At 37.6% G+C, this 18,439-nt stretch overlaps 1 protein-coding gene across 2 annotated transcripts in view; it reads left to right on the forward strand.

The window, feature by feature from the left end:
* The window catches only part of STK3 (serine/threonine kinase 3), a 291,654-nt gene that overhangs the window by 83,970 nt on the left and 189,245 nt on the right, over window positions 1-18,439 (forward strand). The window contains exons 5-6 of one of the 2 annotated variants that reach the window (XM_047783543.1): window positions 7,992-8,156; window positions 8,678-8,845. The exons of the other annotated variant lie outside the window; for it this stretch is intronic. Coding sequence (XP_047639499.1) covers window positions 7,992-8,156; window positions 8,678-8,845 — 333 coding nt within the window. The remainder of the gene's footprint in view (window positions 1-7,991; window positions 8,157-8,677; window positions 8,846-18,439) is intronic. 2 annotated transcript variants of the gene reach the window in all.

An 18,439-nucleotide genomic window follows, 5' to 3' on the forward strand; every position in this document is an offset into this window, starting at 1 on the left:
AAAAACCACTGTGAAAGTTGAGACTTAAAATTTGATGGTAAAGTGTCTGTAGTTATATATGTCTATGGCACTTGAAAAGGGGGAACTATGTTTCATTTTTTGGTTTGTTTCCTTAGTAGAGAATAAGTACTAAATACAGAATTAATACATTATTTTATATGCATAAATAATTATGTCGAAAAGGTAGATTTAGCTAAGATTGTTCAAGATTGATTTTTAGAAAGTTAAAATTATGATTTTTGTATGAACTTACAAAACCTCACTTGAATTTGTTTTTACTAAAGTAAAAGCATTAAGGCAGTATATGTATTTTAAAACAGCTTGTGCCTGTGCCCTTCAGACACTTTGGTGGGTGCATTTTTATCAAAACCATATACATAGTGACATATTAAATGTATCATATTATTATACTAATCATATGACTTTAGAAACGAAAGTAACCAGAGGACTAAAGCCTATCAAAACCACCTTTTTGTTTTGTACAATGGGATTCTTTTTAAATTTGCCAATGAATTCATACCATTATTGAAACCAGATGTAGACTTCCGTCTTTTAATGTATTTGCTGAGCTATAAAGTCTTATTTCCATCTCTGATTACTGAGTATTTCATTCGTGGTTTATTGTCTCTCTCCTGCCCTCCTCTTCCTTTTTTTTTTGTCTTTTTGTCTTTTTTGTTGTTGTTGTTGTTGTTGTCTCTTCCTTTTTTTAAACTTGACTGTAAAATGTGATTCAAGTGATTTTAAAATTACATTGCCCCATTTGTGTAGTGATGGGACTAAAATTAAATCTGTAATGTATTGATGATAACCTAATTAAAACCATAAATGAAGTACTCTGTTGATAAAATTTTTCATTGGAGAGGATTCTTGACAGATATTACTAAAAGAAGTGTTAACTGTGATTTGAGAATGGATCTAAGAGTTTTCCATCTTAGAACTTGAGTCTTGTGCTACCTCTTCCTATATAAAGCAGATTCTCTCTCATGTTTTTTCTTTTCTCCCTGTGTATTTTCTTTATAAACCTCATAATTTTGAAATCTGTCTGAATTATTATTGATATGAAAAAGATACTACTTAAAATTTTTATCGTAATGGGAAGAAGGGGTTCTCTCTTTTGCCAAATAGAAATCTACCCGTGGTGATTGTGTTTGTATGTAAATGAAATTTGTTAAAAGCATTTAAAGGTTATTTGAAAACAAAACTCTATTTAGGAAAATGGCTGTCAACTAACTCCCTTCCATTTTCCCCCAAATATAGTCAGTAGATGTCTAAAGGACATGAGGTAAACATCTAGATCAAGACCTACATCTAGAAGATGACTCTCCTTCCCTTCTTATGCTCTGTTAGTGACGCAAAAGAATATGTGCAGAGTGATTTAAATGTGGTTATAGATATTGTTTGTTTCCAAAGTTCATTTGATCCATTAATATTTAAAAGAGACTAGGTAAGCATTTATTCTCCAAATTTGCTAAGACTTACCTGCCTTTTGGCACAAGGCTGTAAATTGGCCTGTACCTTTTATCATTTTTCTCATCTTAATGGAAGGAAAGAAAATGGGCCTCACTTGATAACTGAATGCCACTTCATAACTATTATACTTCTGTTCTTCAGTTAATTGTTTGTGGTCTTTCCTTTCTCTGGACAGTAAACTACTTTTCTTATTCAAAGTCCCATTTTGATGCCAGTTCTTCTTTCCTTCTCTAATTAATTGTTCTCCCTTGTGGTTCCATTTCACCATGAAAGTGCTTTTTATAGTTTGTAAGTCTGACTTTTATTCAAGATTGGAACTCTGTGAGGTTAGGTTGGAGACTTTTTAAGTACGACGTAGTGCTCAATCACTTTTTTCAGTGAATGAATGTCTTCTAAGGCTTTTTGGAAAGTATGCTTTTACACATGGCTTATACTCTTGTACAAGCTCCACATGTACTGATTTCCTCAGCAACATTGTGACCCATATGGCACAAGTTCATAGTCAATAACTTCATTTTTTAAATTTGCTTTTCTTTAATAATTAGTGCAGTTTAATATTTTCACATATATAACTAGTCCTATTTTAATTTTTATGAATCATATGTTCATTTCCTTGCCTATAGATTTATTGAGGTTTTTTGTTTTTCTGAAGGATTCACATGAACTCTTTCTGTTTTAAATCTATATCCTAAGTATCTCATTGTATTTGCTGGGAACGTTTTTCTAAATTTTCTAAGCTTTTAATTTTTATGTAGACCAAGGTAATAAATTTTTGTAATTCTTTGCCTTTTTGATTAGAAACTTTTTGTCTCATGACTTGATACTTACTTACGTTTATTTAAATATTTTAAAAGTTTAAGTAATTGACCTATGTGTTCATTTTGATGGGATTAAGTATCTGTTTTCAATAAAATACTCATAAAGTTATCTTTGATGTCCTCAGTTAAGGTTATTTTTTGGGCCAGGTGAGTTCATTTACAGGTATACTAACTAGTTTGTTTGGTTGGCATACCACTTAAAATAATTTAAACTGGAATGCTGAGATGAGGCGTGCACTCTGCCTGATATGCAAGGCTGCTGTTCAGTTTTACTGTTTGTTTATGGCTGGTATCTGTTCTTACTGTTGTTAACTATCCTTAGCTGTTCTGATTGGTTGGCTTTATGGCTAGTGACTGTTCCGATTAAACATTGCCTTTACCATTTGTTGAATTTGTATTTTGATATCACCTTTGGAAGAAGCCTTGTAACTCCCTGTTTTCTTATATCGATAGTAATTCAAACATTCATGTTTGTGACCATCTGGCAATGGTGTGAGAGTCAATAGACTGTAAAATCACAAGACACGTGTTTGCCACTTAATAGTTGTGTTTGACAGACCACTAATTTCTCTGAATTTGTTTTCTTATCTGTAGAAAAGGACAATTAAGTCTGTTTATTGAATTGTATGAAACTCAGGTAAAAGAAATATAAACATTTAGGTCAACATTATATCTCTGTGTTGCAAAAACTGTTTCTTAACTTTCTGTTGTTGTTTAAAATGGTTTTATTGGGGCGAGAAACCTTTCATTTTTGTCATGGAAGATAAAAGCCTTAAAGTGCGGAGACCACATTTGAGCCTTAATATTTAAATGGCTTGTTGAAATAATACCATACAAAAATAGCTTTAAATGAGGATGTATCCATGTACTGGTGTGAATGATTGGATATTAGGTCATTTTTTGGATTGATTCCTAGAAGTAAGGGAAGGGGTTTATTACCAAACAGAGAAAAGCATAATGAAAGAGGGGCTCTAGAAACTTTACGTGTTTGATTCAGATCTGCCATCTCCACCTTTACTAATTGAGGACCAAATACAGTTGTGGTCTCAGGTATTCTTGTAAGTTTCAGAAAAACTGGTCCTGTCAGTTTCTTACCCAGCACCTTTAACAGAAACTATACAAGAGAGCCAGTGAAGCTGGTACTGACTGAAAGAATAGACGTGGTTGTTCAAATTAGTGTGAATTTATTATTTATTATAGTCTTTTGTTAAGAAAAGACTATGAAGATCTTTTGTGTATACATTATGGAATCAAAGAATTGTAATGACCCTTTGAAATCTTTTAGCAAAGCCAGGCAGTTCATGAATGAGTGCAGTGTCTCTGGCAAGTCTTCCTTTAGGCTCCCTGTGGATTTCTCCAATGGCATATGCTTTGCAGCACCGAAGTCAGATAGATCCTGAGAGCTGAAAGTATAGTAGGTCTGTTTACTTCTGAACTTTCTCTAGTATAGCTCTGAAATATAGGGTATACAGGAGGAGAGGTAACAGATCAAGGTGTTTATGAAGGATTAGTGACCTTCTAGTTGGAAATAAGGGACCACTATGAGACTAAAAATTGAAGTCTAGATAACTGACAAGGTCAGCATTGAAAGAACTAAACATGGGAGTTCCCGTCATGGCGCAGTGGTTAACGAATCCGACTAGGAACCATGAGGTGGCGGGTTCAGTCCCTGCCCTTGCTTAGTGGGTTAACGATCCGGCGTTGCCGTGAGCTGTGGTGTAGGTTGCAGACGTGGCTTGGATCCTGAGTTGCTGTGGCTCTGGTGTAAGCCAGTGGCTACAGCTCCGATTTGACCCCTAGCCTGGGAACCTCCATATGCCGCGGGAGCGGCCCAGGAAATAGCAGAAAAAGACAAAAAAAAAAAAAAAAGAAAGAACTAAACATGACACAATTTTGTGGACTGGCACTGCTTTTATAATACCCTAGGACCTTTCATCTTTATACCAGGAATGGGGACTAGGGAGAGGGGAGAAACACAGGCACACAGGACAGCACCACTGTCTTGCACATGTTCCGCAGTGGTGTAGCGTGGTGGATTTCAACAACACTCCTAACTCTACTCCCCCACCTTGGTGCAAAGCACTAATTTAAAAAGCCTGGGAATATCACATGTGGCCATCTCTTTTGTAACTACAAGTCTCTACCCATTCATTCATTATTTATTGAGTGTTAACTATATGCCAGGTGTGGTTCCAAGCATTGTGGATACATCACAGTGAACCAATCTTGTGGACCCTTTTCTTAATGCAGTACTGTTCTGTAGAAATATAACATGAGCCATATGTGTAGTTCTAAACTTTCTAGCACCCATATTTAAAAAAAAGTGAAATTAGTTTTAATAATGTATTAAATATATTAATATATAGCCTTAATATTATCTAATAATATTTTATTAGTATCAATAACTTATGTTAAAACATTAACATATTTTTAATAAAATAATTGCCATATAAATATTTTAAAGTGTAAGCAACATGGAAGTTATTAATGAGATACCTTACATTCTCTTTTAGGTACTAAGCTTTGAACTTTAATGTACAGTTTACATTTAGAGCACATCTCATCTTGGGTTAGGCATGTTTCAGGTGCTGGGAAACTGCTGTATTGGACAGTGCAGCTTTGGAGCATCATGCTTGCTCTCTGTGGACAGTATAGTCAGACTGTCTGGTCTGCAGTAGAGAATCCCAGTTCCTGGAAGTATTAGAATTTTTGAATAATTCAGACTCCTTACCCATGATCTATAAAGCTTTACACAATCTAGTCCTTGCCTATCTCCTCACATCTCATCTTGAACTAGTCTCTTCTTGGTTCACTAAACTTCAGCTTTCTTTTTTGAACTCAAATGTGGGAAGCTTTTTCTTGAATGAATGGTATTTTTCTTTTGTTTCATTTGTGTAGAGTGTCAAGTTTCCAGGTAGCCATCCCACAGTTGGCTCTCTCCTGTCATTTAGACCTCAGCAAAAATATCTCTCGGGCCTTCTTTTTTTTTAAATAGGTACACCCACAGCATATGGAAGTTCCCAGGCCAGGGATTGAATCCGAGCCGTAGCTGTGACCTGTGCTGCCCCTGTGGCAAGGCCAAATCTGTTAACTCATCATGCTGGATTGAACCTGTGCTTCTGCAGCAACCTGGGCTGCTGTAGTTAAGATTCTTAACCCACTGTGCCATAGCTGGAACCTCATAAGACTTAGCTTTTTAAAGTGAAAAATTCTTTGGCATTAGTGTATTCACAGTGTTGTGTGATTACTCCCTCTATCTAGTTACAAAATATTTTCATCACTACCTATCCATTAAGCAGTTGCTCCCCACTCCCCCCCACCACGTCAGCCTGTGGCAACCAAAGTCTGCTTTCTTTCTCTGTGGATTTACCTATTCTGAATATTTCATATAAATGGAATCATACAATATGTGCCCCTCTGTGTCTGGCTTATTTTACTTAGCCTAATTTTTTCAAAGTCCGTCTGCATTGCAGCCCATGTCAGTACTTTATTCCTTTTCATGACTAAATAATATTCCATTGTATATATGTACCATGATGTGTTTATCCATTCCTCTGTTTATAGACATTTGGGTGGTTTCAACCTTTTGGCCACTGTGAATAGTATTGCTATGAACATTCATGTACATATGTTTCTTTGAGTACCAGTTTTCCATTCTTTTGAGTATATACCTAGGAATGGAATTTTTGGATCATATGGTAAGTCTGTGTTTAACTAAAAAAAAACCTTTTTGAGAAACTTAACATTGTTTCCCACAGAAGCTGCACCATTTTACATTTCCACCAGAGAGTTCCAGTTTTTTCACGTTTGCCAGAATTTTTTTTTCTTCTATCTTCCTTTCTTTTTTGATTATAGCCATCTTAGTGAGTGTGAAGTGGTACCTCACTGTGGCTTTGATTCGCATTGCCTGATGACTAATGACGGTGATGTTGAACATCTGTCGTTTCATGTGTGGCCATTTGTGTATCTTCTTCAGAGAAATGTCTGTTCAACTCCTCTGCCCATGAGATTGTTTTTCTCTTTTTTGGTTGAGTTGTAAGGGTTCTTTATATAATTTGGATACCAGACTCTTATCACATTTATGATTCGCAAATATTTTCCCCCATGTTGTGGGTTGTCCTTTGACTTTCTTAATAATGTCCTTTAATGCACAAAAGTTTTTAATTTTGATAAGGTTCAGTTTGTTTCCCACTTCCTCTGGTTGCTTGTATTGGTGCTGTATCTAATGACATTACTCAACCCAAGGTCATGAAGTTTTACCCTTATGTTTGCTTCAAAGAATTTTATGCTTGTAATTCATATTTAGGTTGTTAATCCATTTTGAGTAATTTTTTGTATATGGTGTGAGGCAGGGGTCCAGCTTCTTTTTTTTTTTTTTTTTTTTTTTGCTGTAAATATCCAATTGTCCCTCAAGTTATTTCTCTATAAGCCATGAACCACTGTGGGGGGTTGGTAACAGTGGAAGCAAGCTTCTTCTGGTAGTTACTTTCACATTCTGCATAGTCTTCATAATTTTATATTTTCTGTTACCACTGTATCTTCCTGTTATCCTACTGTGGGGTATTTGCACTCTTTCTGATTTTTTTTTGCCCCCCCCCCTTATAGAGCAGTGTTGTCCTCTATCTCTGTATTAATGGAGATTCTCTCCCTTCCCTCAAATTATTTCTTTAGGTTATGTTTATAGTGATTGTGCTTATAGTATGAAGTAGGTTTTATTATTCTCAGTTATTGATACTACTTGGATGTATTTAAAAACTAAGAGGACATTTTCGATAAAAATAGGGACAATAAAAATAGATACTGTCACAAGTTGCACTTGAATAAGATTTGTCAAGAGAGTACAAGACAGTGGTTAAAAACATAGATTATGATCAGAGAGGACTCAGGTCTTGATTCCACTTTACTTGTATTTGACCAGAAGGAAGTTACTAAAACTCTTTCAGTAACTTCCTCATTTGTCAAATGATGTTAATAATAGTATTTACCTTAGGGTTGTTATAAAGATAAATGAAATAATGCACGCAAAACACTTAGTGCAGTGCCTGGTACATGTAGCCCTGGCTCTACTGCTACAACTGCTAAGGATGTTTCCTTTCCCTCCCGTCTCCTCCTTGGCTTTCTTATCTCCTCTCTCCTCCCTTTTCCTTCCCCTGATAGCCTTTGTCTGTGTTTCCATTTTCCTAGTCATTCTCTAACATTTCTGTTTTTGAGGGTTAGAAATCCAGGACCTGGGTGGATTAGGAATAACCTGCCTGGAAGGAGGAGGGGTGGTGTTGATGTAATGTTAATATTCATGTAGGAGACTCTTGGCAATCCGCCCTTCTTCATTTCCTCTCCTTTATGTAACACTGTTGGTTTCTGTTTTCATCAGTAATTGGAGGCATCACAGGAAAGAGTATCTGAACTTAGTTTTTCCAGGGCAGAGAGGTGCAGTACTGCTGCCTCGGTGTTAGATGATGTAGGACGTAATGATTTCTTAGGGTCTTGTTGATTCTTGAGATATGTTATGTACTTTAGGAATGACATCGATGATTTTAAAGGAGAAAATGAAATTTTCTTTAATCAGAAAAAGAGGTTCTCAGTTCTTTGCCTTTTTAGCCTTTTCCTAGAGGTTTAATGATCATTAGGAAGAAGTGCTTGTTAAGAGTATTCAGTTTATCTGATATGACATTTCAATCAAGTTTAAAAAATTTTTTTTTCCAGTTAACAGAAGAGGAAATTGCAACTATTCTTAAATCTACTTTGAAAGGACTAGAATATTTACACTTTATGAGAAAAATACACAGAGATATAAAAGCTGGAAATATTCTCCTTAACACAGAAGGACATGCAAAATTGGCAGATTTTGGAGTGGCTGGGCAGTTAACAGTAAGTGTAATAATTTTGGACACACTTTTGGTTTATGTGTCCAGGTTTGATTGTAAATAAACTTTGATAATATCTATTGGGGGTTTTGGAAAGAAATGCTTTTTACTTCATTGTTTTCAGGGAGAAGGAGCCATAATTTGCATATTATTTGTTACTTTTATTTTCAACTTGAGACATTGAATCACAATGAAAATATATATTGTCATCAAAGTGCTAAAGTGTTCAGAATGGAAAGCTGCATTTGCTCTTTTCTGTAGCTTTTATTGTTACAATACTATCTTTAATGACCATCTTTAATGAAGGTAGTGGAGATAATTTCCTTGTGATCTCTTGGTTATTTCACAATTCAGAATTCCAAAATATGTCATGTTACAACTAGCTGAAATTTCAGGCAGATAGTCAATTTCAGACACAATTAGTAGTATTTGAGTATTTCACATATTTAGTTTAAAGAACACTTTGGTAAATACATTTCCTTAGTGTTTTTGTAATAGCATTTATGTCTGTGTAATGTTTTTTAGGATACAATGGCAAAACGCAATACTGTGATAGGAACTCCATTTTGGATGGCTCCTGAGGTAATTCAGGAAATAGGCTATAACTGTGTGGCTGACATCTGGTCCCTTGGCATTACTTCTGTAGAAATGGCGGAAGGAAAACCTCCTTATGCTGATATACATCCAATGCGGGTAAGAAAATGAGGAAAAACGTCAGTGTAAAAGTGTCACAGTTTTGCATTGTCAGTGTAAGTAAATGCAAAGCTAAAAAGTTCATTTGAATTTGGGTTCTGTGCAAAAAATAGTAAAACTATCTGTTAAAATATTAATAACTGTTAACTTTTCTCCCTTCACATCCTTAATTGTGAGAAAAAAAGTAAATCCTCTCACAATCACTGTTTTTCTTTCCCTAAAATACACCTGTTAAATTCCCCCCCCCCTTTTTTTTAAAGGGCTGTACCTGCTGCATATGGCAGTTCCCAGGCTAGGGGCTGACTGGGAGCTGCAGCTGCTGGCCTACACCACAGCCACAGCAACGCAGGATCCGAGCTGCATCTTCAGCCTATACCACAGCTCATGACAACTCTGGATCCTTAACCCACTGAGTGGGGTCAGGGATCTAACCTGAATCCTTATGGATACTAGTCAGGTTTGTTACTGCTGACCTACAGTGGGAACTATAGTTCACCCTATTTTGAATGTAGCTGTGGAGGCATTGGAAGAAATCAGTTCTTTTCTATGCACCCTGCAAATTCTACCATTTTGTATTTTTGTTTTCCCCTTTTTTTCCTTCTCTGGTCTGGCTAATATTTTAAAAAAATCCTGATTTCTAATACTGCTATGTGTCTGTAAGCAAATTAGTCTTTTTTTAGTGCTTAGAAAGAAAATGGAATTCCTTTTTTGAGCACTATTATGTGCTCTTTTGAACTCCTTTTCTAGGATAAACTTTTGAGTTTGAAGTATGTAGCTTGCATATTTGAGTCTAATTGCCGGTGCTTTAGGGTTTGTGATGGGATGTTTTCAAACTTCCTAGTGTGTGAATCTCAATTCTTTTTAGATAAGTACATCTATCTTTGTAAACTTATTGCCCTCTAGTGGCTGTAGTCACCTCAAAAAGAAAGATTAAGGAATGGAGAGAGAGAGCGATAGAGCGAGAGAGAGCGAGAGAGAGAGCCAGAGCCAGAGACAGCACAAGAAAGAGAGCGAGAGTGTGTGTTGGGGAGGAGGGGAGAAGAGAAGATAGTTTCATGGTGACTGGACAGACATATGAAGTAAACAGATGGCAGGAAAGTGAATGCAGTATTTTAGAATATTTGAAGAAGAATATATTGGAATTATATGTGATATTACAATGCTATTGTGGATTGAATTTCAGTAATGTAGGTGATAGTGTACTCTATTGGAATATTTTAAATTCTACTTGCCACTTTAAAGAATTCTTTGAGTAATACAATTACATACAATATGTATCATCTTCCTTGTGCAGATAAATACCTTTTGCTAAAGTGAAACAAAAATAATATGAATTGTTTGTTTGAAAATACTAACCTGAAAAAAAACAAGGTCAGCATAAAATCAGCAACACAAATTCTTGGTTTTTTTCTCTGATTATTAGGTATCTTTGGTATTTTTGGTTAGAATGTTTTTAGGGTGATCCTCAGACTAGATGTATTTGAGTTTGAGTTAGTGAGTTTAGCTAAACTATCCAAGGCAGCCTAGTAAGTGCCAGACCTGGGATTTAACCAGGATTTAGATTATTACTGTTCTGCTTCTTCCAGTATACATCTTATTTTTTCCAATCAAATAGTTCAACATACCAAGTTTGATCCTGAGGTAGTCCCTCTAGGGGACAGCAAAAAATATAATATGCGCCTTTCAGGATCTTGAAAAATCACTTTACAGTTTGAATTAACACATATGAAATAGTAAAAGTATACTTAAAATTATTTTTTTAAATTAAGGTATAGTTGATACAGTGATTCACATAGTGTTTTAAACAGTTATAAATACGGAGTTCCCGTCGTGGCACAGTGGTTAACGAATCCGACTAGGAACCATGAGGTTGCGGGTTCGGTCCCTGCCCTTGCTCAGCGGGTTAACGATCCGGCGTTGCTGTGAGCTGTGGTGTAGGTTGCAGACGCGGCTCGGATCCTGTGTTGCTGTGGCTCTGGCGTAGGCCGGTGGCTGCAGCTCTGATTCAACCCGTAGCCTGGGAACCTCCATATGCCGTGGGAGCGGCCCAAGAAATAGCAACAACAACAACAACAAAAAAAGACAAAAGACAAAAAAAAGTTATAAATACTCTGTAGTTATTAGAAAAGCTCACTGTAACAGGTGGAGGAAAGGAATGTAAATTGTTTTTTTTGTTTTTTGTTTGCTTGTTTGTTTTTGTTTTTTGCCATTTCTTGGGCTGCTCCTGTGGCACGTGGAGGTTCCCAGGCTAGGGGTCTAATCGGAGCTGTAGCTGCCGGTCTGTGCCAGAGCCACAGCAACGCGGGATCCGAGCCGCGTCTGCAACCTACACCACAGCTCACGGCAATGCCGGATCCTTAACCCACTGAGCAAGGCCAGGGATCGAACCCGCCACCTCATGGTTCCTAGTCGGATTCGTTAACCACTGCGCCACAACGGAAACTCCTGTAAGTTGTTTTAATATAAGTAAATCGTATTGTGCAATCTAATGCACAGAGATGGCTATCTGGGGTAAGAGACAGAGCTAGGATGTGGTGGGCCAGTTTCCCTAGCCTCCATGTTCTGAGGAGGGGGGGGTGCCCAGCCACTGTTGATGTTGCCTGATTGGACTGAGGATTCTACTCATTCTTTCTCAACTTCCCTTTTGCCATTATTACAGTGGTATAACCCTTTCCCCTCTGCCTGCTCTCTAAATCTGTATTATAGGAACAACCCCAGAACAGCTATGCTCACTCTTAGACAAGCTATCTGTGAGTTGGTTTCCTAGTCGTTTTCTCAGACATACCATTGTTTTATTATGCCCAGCTTCCAGGCCTGCTAGAGATCCATTCTTGGTTAGGCCAGCAAGAATTAGGGGGAGAAGTGATACGTCAAGTTTGGATAATTGATAATAGAGCTGCTCTTGCCTAAATATTCACAAATTAATCTTTTTTTTAACCAATTAAACTTTTTGTAGGAGATATGTTTTTGAGTGTCATAGCCTAAGGGATATGAAGAACTTAAAGCGGGCACTAGATTAGAAAAATGAAAGTAAGCTAAATTGGATCTTGGCCGGTAAATAATTGAGAATGGTCTTATGAAGGTGTTAATGCCAGGTTCATTTGTTTTATAGGGTTTTGTTTGTCAGTTTATCAAAGATTGATACTTTAAGGAATTTGAAATATAGACATTCAAGGAGGATTTTCCTAATAAAAGGAGTTCTCAAAAACACTGGATTTGTTTGATGGCAAGAGATAAACTAAATTTAATTTTGATGCGACTCTCTCTCTCTCTCTCTTTTTTTAAGAGACACCTGTACTGTATGCAAAGCAAATCTTCCCTGCAGTGTATAGTAATAATTATCTGTCTAGTAAAGGGCAACAGTAAAGTACACATTAAAACATGTAAAGCTTTGTAAACAGGAGAGGGATAAAAATGTGTGACATCCAGCTGTTAGATTAAAATTAATGAATATTGGGGAAATGGAAGTAAATATGCTTAAGATGTTAAGGGAGACAAATTTTGTGAAAAGTCAGTATATTTTAAAAAGTTAAATATGAAGCTACTCAATTAGTTTTGGCTAGTCAAATGAAAGATTAAAAAATTAATTTTGAATTCAGTTAATCACATAGTTTTGTAAAGATCAGTCCTCTTTCTCAGCCCTGTAGGAAGTATAACTTTCAGAAAGTCAGGAAATGCGTAAATAGTGTCATTTTGCTAAATAGCGATCACTGTACCCCTCCACCAAATCTAAGCACTTTATTCCTTAGACATCCTTAAGACCATAGACACAGTTTACTTTTGTTTTACAAGCTCTCGTTGGGGTTACCCATTGCTCAGCCGTAGCGAAAATGGTGAGGAAAGAACTGTTTGAGTCAGACTAAGGGCACAGGCAAAGTGACTGATGACTTCTTGACATCAGCTGAAAGAAAGAAAGTAAAACTCAAATTAAGAATTTTACTTCTATTCAATGTAATATTGAATATTACCTTTTAAAAATAAGATGTACAAAGATATAGCATATTTTAAGAAGATTTATGTCAAATGTGACTTGAGACAGTTCAAGGCATTTAAATGACAATTTTGTGGAAATTTAGCTTATACACAACTTTTGATAATCTGTGTTTAAGAGTAAATTAGGAGCTTAGACCAAAAGCCTGTGTGTGTGTGTGTGTGTGTGTGTGTGTGTACACTCACACCACTTACTTAAGAGAAAGAAACCCTGTAGATGTTTTCAAAGTGGAAAGATAATCTTTGATGAATGATATTTTTGAAAATGATTCTTTCTTTCCTGAAAAACCCTTCCTTTAACCTTGTTGTTTTTTTCCAACTAGCCCACCACCTCTTTTTTGAGTAACATAGCATTTTAATAAGTAGAATAGATGCGCCAGTACATGTAAGGTCAAACAGACATTAGAAGGAAAAAAACCCCATCTCTTTATAGTCATATTTAAAAAGTAAAACAGGGAGTTATTGTTGTGGCTCCGCAGTTAATGAACCTGATGAGCATCCATGAGGATGTGGGCTTGATCCCTGGTCTCATTCAGTGGGTTAAGGATCTGGCATTGCTTGAGCTGTGGTGTAGGTGGAAGATGGCTCAGATCCTGCGTTGCTGTGGCTCTGGTGTAGGCCAGCAGCTATAGCTTTGATTGGACCCCTAGCCTGGGAACCTCTATGTACTGCGGGTGTGGCCCTAAAAAAGACAAAAAAAAACAAAACAATAAAAAGTAAAACAGGATTTCCTGCTATGGCTCATTGGTTAGTGATCCCAACTAGCATCCATGAACACATGGGTTTGATCTCTGGCCTTGCCTAATGGGGTTAAGGATCTGGTGTCGCCCGTGAGCTGTCGTGTAGGTCGCGCACAAGGCTCTGATCCATGTTGCTGTGGCTGTGGCCTAGGTTGGCAGCTATAGCTCTGATTGGTACCCTAGCCTGGGAACGTCTACATGCCATGGTTGTGGCCCTAAAAAGCCACACAAAAAATAAACTACATGACAGTACTCTTTCATAATCAAGCATACTCCTAATCCAACATGATTTCTTTTTTAAAAAAAGACATGCAAAAGTAGTTATTTCCATGTTTAAAAAGTAAAATCTGAGCTAACCATTTTTTAATTAAAAAAAAAATGAATTTGGGAGTTCCCGTTGTGGCGCAGTGGTTAACGAATCCGACTAGGAACCATGAGGTTGCGGGTTCAGTCCCTGCCCTTGCTCAGTGGGTTAACGATCCAGCGTTGCCGTGAGCTGTGGTATAGGTTGCAGACGTGGTTCGGATCCCGCGTTGCAGTGTCTCTGGCATAGGCCGGTGGCTACAGCTCTGATTTGACCCCTAGCCTGGGAACCTCCATATGCCGTGGGAGCGGCCCAAAGAAATAGCAAAAAGACAAAAAAAAAAAAAATGAATTCGTGGAGTTCCCGTCATGGCACAATGGTTAACGAATCTGACTAGGAACCATGAGGTTGTGGGTTCGATCCCTGGCCTTGCTCAGTGGCTTAAGGATCTGGCTTTGCCGTGAGCTACAGTGTAGGTTGCGGACGTGGCTGTGGCTCTGGTGTAGGCCGGCGGCTACAGCTCCCATTAGACCCCTAGCCTGGGAACCTCCATATGCCTCGGGAGCGGCTCAAGAAAAGGTAAAAAGACCAAAAAAAAAAAAAAAAAAAAAAGAAAAGGAAAAGAATTCATTACCCTCTTCTTGCTCAATTAATAACATTGAGTAGAGAAATTCTGGAAGCCTGGGCTTGGTTAGATGTATGAGTTAAGTAATACCGCACCCAGCACACTCACTCGTCTCCCATCTCCCAGTTCCTCCTGTGTATGACTAGGGGAGACACCTAGGTCCTCTTAATGTGTGTGGGTGGCACTGCCTCTTGGAAGATTCCTCATAAGCACTTAACATGGGAGGCAGAGAACAAGTTTTTTCATTTTGGTTGGCAGTAGATGAAGGGATCTGGGGGTGTTAATTCATGGAAGTAAAATATCCTGATGGGAATGTCTTGGATGAAGACCCCTCCCTTAAAACTTGAGATAATGGGGTGCAGCCTTTCTCTGTGCTCTGACATTCTTAGCATCCGTGTTGGGGTGCTGTGCCAGATCCTGGAGACACTGGCCAGGAGCATGTATCAGCCATACCCTGCTCTGCCCTGGATGGGGGGGCTTCAGCACTTTGCCCTCAGTTATCATATGGTCAGGGATTATGACTTAGTTACAAAACCCATGATTCCCCTTTACTCTTGCTTTTCATAGTTAAATTTTGGCTTGAGTGACATGTTCTATGCTTATGATGTCTACTTCCTTAACTTTTTATTTTATCTTTTTACCCCCATGATAGTTTCCTAGGGCTGGCATAACAAATTACCACATATTTGATGGCTTAAAACAACAGAAATTTATTCTCATGATTCTGGAGGTCAGCAGTTTGAAATGAAGGTGTTGGCAGGGCTGTGCTCTCTCCAGAGGCTCTGAAGGAGGCTCTCTTTTTTGCCTCTTCCAGCTTTTGGTGGCTGGCCATCAGCATTCCTTGGCATTCTTTGGGTTGAAGCTGCAGCACTGCAGTCTCTACCTGCATCTTCACATTGCCCTCTCCTCTGTGTGTTGTCTGTGTCTTTTCCTCTTCTATCTCTCAAATTTCCTCTGTCTTTCTCTTACTAGGACACTTGTTGTTAGATTTAGGGCCCACTCCAAAGATCCAGGATGCTCTCCTACAAAGATTTTTTTTTTTTCAAATGAGGTCACATTCAGAGGTTCTGGGGATTAGGGTGTAGTCATATCTTTTGGGCGCCACTATTCAATGCATTACATCCCCTATAATCTATTCTCTTTTTCAAAATATATATGGAAGCTCCCAGGCTAGAGGTTGAATCGGAGCTATAGCTGCCGGCCTATACAACAGCCACAGCAATGTCAGATCCAAGCTGTGTCTGCAACCTACGCCATGGCTCACAGCAATGCCAGATCCCTGACCCACTAAGCAAAGCCAGGGATCAAACCCGCAGCCTCATGGACACTAGTTGGGTTCCTTTCTGCTGCACCACAACAGGAACTCTTGCTTTCCCCACTTTTTAAAATTGTGGTTTATTGTATGTGTATAACATAAATTTTCACCATTTTAACCATTTTTAAGTATCCAGTTCAGTGGCATTAGGCACATTCTGATGTCTGCTGGAGAAATTATTATCCTAAATTAAAACTTTCTATACATTAAACAATAACTCATCGTTATCCCATTCCCCCAACATCACACATTTCTACATTCTGTCTCTATGAATTTGACTATTCTAAACATCTTGTGTAAGTGGAATCATACAATAGTTGTCCTTTTGTGTCTGGCTTCTTTCACTTAGTATAATATTTTCAAGCTTTATCCATTGTTGTAGCATGTATCAGAATTCCTTCTTTTTTAAAGGCTGACCAATACTCCATTGTATGTGTGTATACATATGTTGTTTAACCATTCATCCATATGCGAACACTTGGGTTGCTTCCACCTTTTGAGTATTGTGACAAATGCTACTATGAACATGAGTTTACATTTATCTCTGAGAGTCTGCTTTCAATTCTGTGGATATATACCCAGAAGTGAGATTGCTGGATTATGTGGTAATTTTATGTTTAAGTTTTTGTGGAAACTTCACACTGTTTTTCATAGCATTGTGCCATTCCATTCCCACCAGTAATGCACAAGGATTCCAATTTCTCCACATTCATGCCACCACTTATTTTCTACCTTTGATAATAGCCATCCTGGTGGGATGAAGTGTTATCTCGTGGTTTTGATTTGAATTTCTCTAAAAGCTAGTGAGGTTGAGCATCTTTTCATGTACTTATTGTCCATTTGTGTATCTTCTTTGGAGAAGTGTCTCTTCAAGTCATTTGCCCACTTTTTATTTTAGTTTTTTGTTGTTTTTGAGTTTCTGGTCTCATTTTTGTTGACTTTTCTTTAGTTTTGATCTGCCATTTTCTCTTTGCTGGCTGAAGTCTCCTAGTCCTTTGACTTTTTACTGCCTCTGTTTATTGCCCTTCCTGTCATTGTCCCCCCCATCACTTTTTGTACTGCAATTCTAATACCGAAAATCCCTTTATAATTCTTCCTTTATAATCAGCCCTTTGGGAGGTCTTTTGAGCCAGAATGGTTTTCACTTTCTGTTTATATATGTAAGTGACTTGCTAGCCTATAAGTAGAGGATTGCTTATTTGTATTTAATTATATATATTACTTTGCTTCATGAAATAGATGTGTTCTGAAGAATTTGTGTAAATATTTGATAGTTGTAAATCAGCATTTTAAGTTTTTTGGATTTTTTTTTTTGGCTGCACCAATGGCATGTGGAAGTTCCCTGGGCCAGGGATCAAGCCTGTGCCACAGCAGTGACCTATGCTACTGCAGTGACAACACTGTATCCTTAACCCCCCTGCACCATTCTTGAAACTTACCTGCCATGTAATTGTGTACATTTTTATGATGGGGCCTAACCCATTTTATCAGTAATACAAAATTTAATCATTAGTATTAAAATATATTTGATTTAGTATTTATGTTAAAATGAAAGAAATGCATATTCTGGTGACAAAGAAATCAGCCTTTGGCCCAGTTGGAGAATATATCTACTGTCCTACATTGGTTATTTTGTATCAGAAAATTCAGTGTTGTCCAAGTATAGATATTTTGATTTTAGGAGACAAGTACCCTGGAATTTCCTTCTTGTATTCTTTTATTTCTGTTCCCCCTTTCTTTATTTCTTTCTGCAAATATTTAGTGCACGTTTATCATGTCCCAGTGAGACTTTGAGGATGTAGTGGTCAGCAGAGCAGATATGTTTCCTGTTCACTTAGAATTTCCAGTCTAGTGATAACTAGCATTCTAATGTTAGAATTGTTTAGCCTTCTGTGTGTGTAATTATGTGTGTGTGTTTGTGTGTGTGTATGTGTGTGTGTATAGGGATGTGCATATATATTCACTTGTTTAGAATATAATACCATACATGGTAACAACTTTTATTCAGTTATATGGATGTATGTATATTACAAATTATAAACAATCATATGGCTATATAATTTTTATTTTGGCATTGCATACCTACTGGTTTTTCTCTTTTGAACTTATCCTCATCTTCCTTTTCTTCTCTCTTCCCATTACTGCCTTTACTTCCTTTGACTGTTCCCTGTTGCCTAACTGTGTATACATGAATGCTCATACAATCCCTTTTGCACCTTTACTTTTCTTTCTTTTCATACTGCCTTTCTTCCTCCCAATCTGTTGCTGCATTTTCCTGCCTGATTATTTTAAGTGATACCTTGAGTCTGTTAACCATACTTTAGATCAGAAATAGCTAAGGTGGAGTTCCTGTATTGACTCAGTGGTAACAAACCTGACTAGTATCCATGAGGATGCTGGTTCGGTCCCTGGCCTTGCTCAGTGGGTTAAGGATCTGGTGTTGCTGTGAGCTGTGGTATAGACCTCAGACGCAGCTCAGATCTGGCATTGCTGTGACTGTGGCATAGGCCAGCGGCTGCAGCTCCAATTCAGCTCCTAGCCTGGGAACCTCCATATGCTGTGGGTGTGACCCTAAAAAGCCAAAAAAAAAAAAAAAAAAAAGAAGAAGAAAGAAAGAAAT

This window comes from Phacochoerus africanus, chromosome 6 (genome assembly GCF_016906955.1).
Source record: "Phacochoerus africanus isolate WHEZ1 chromosome 6, ROS_Pafr_v1, whole genome shotgun sequence".
Classification (NCBI taxonomy): Eukaryota; Metazoa; Chordata; class Mammalia; order Artiodactyla; family Suidae; genus Phacochoerus; species Phacochoerus africanus.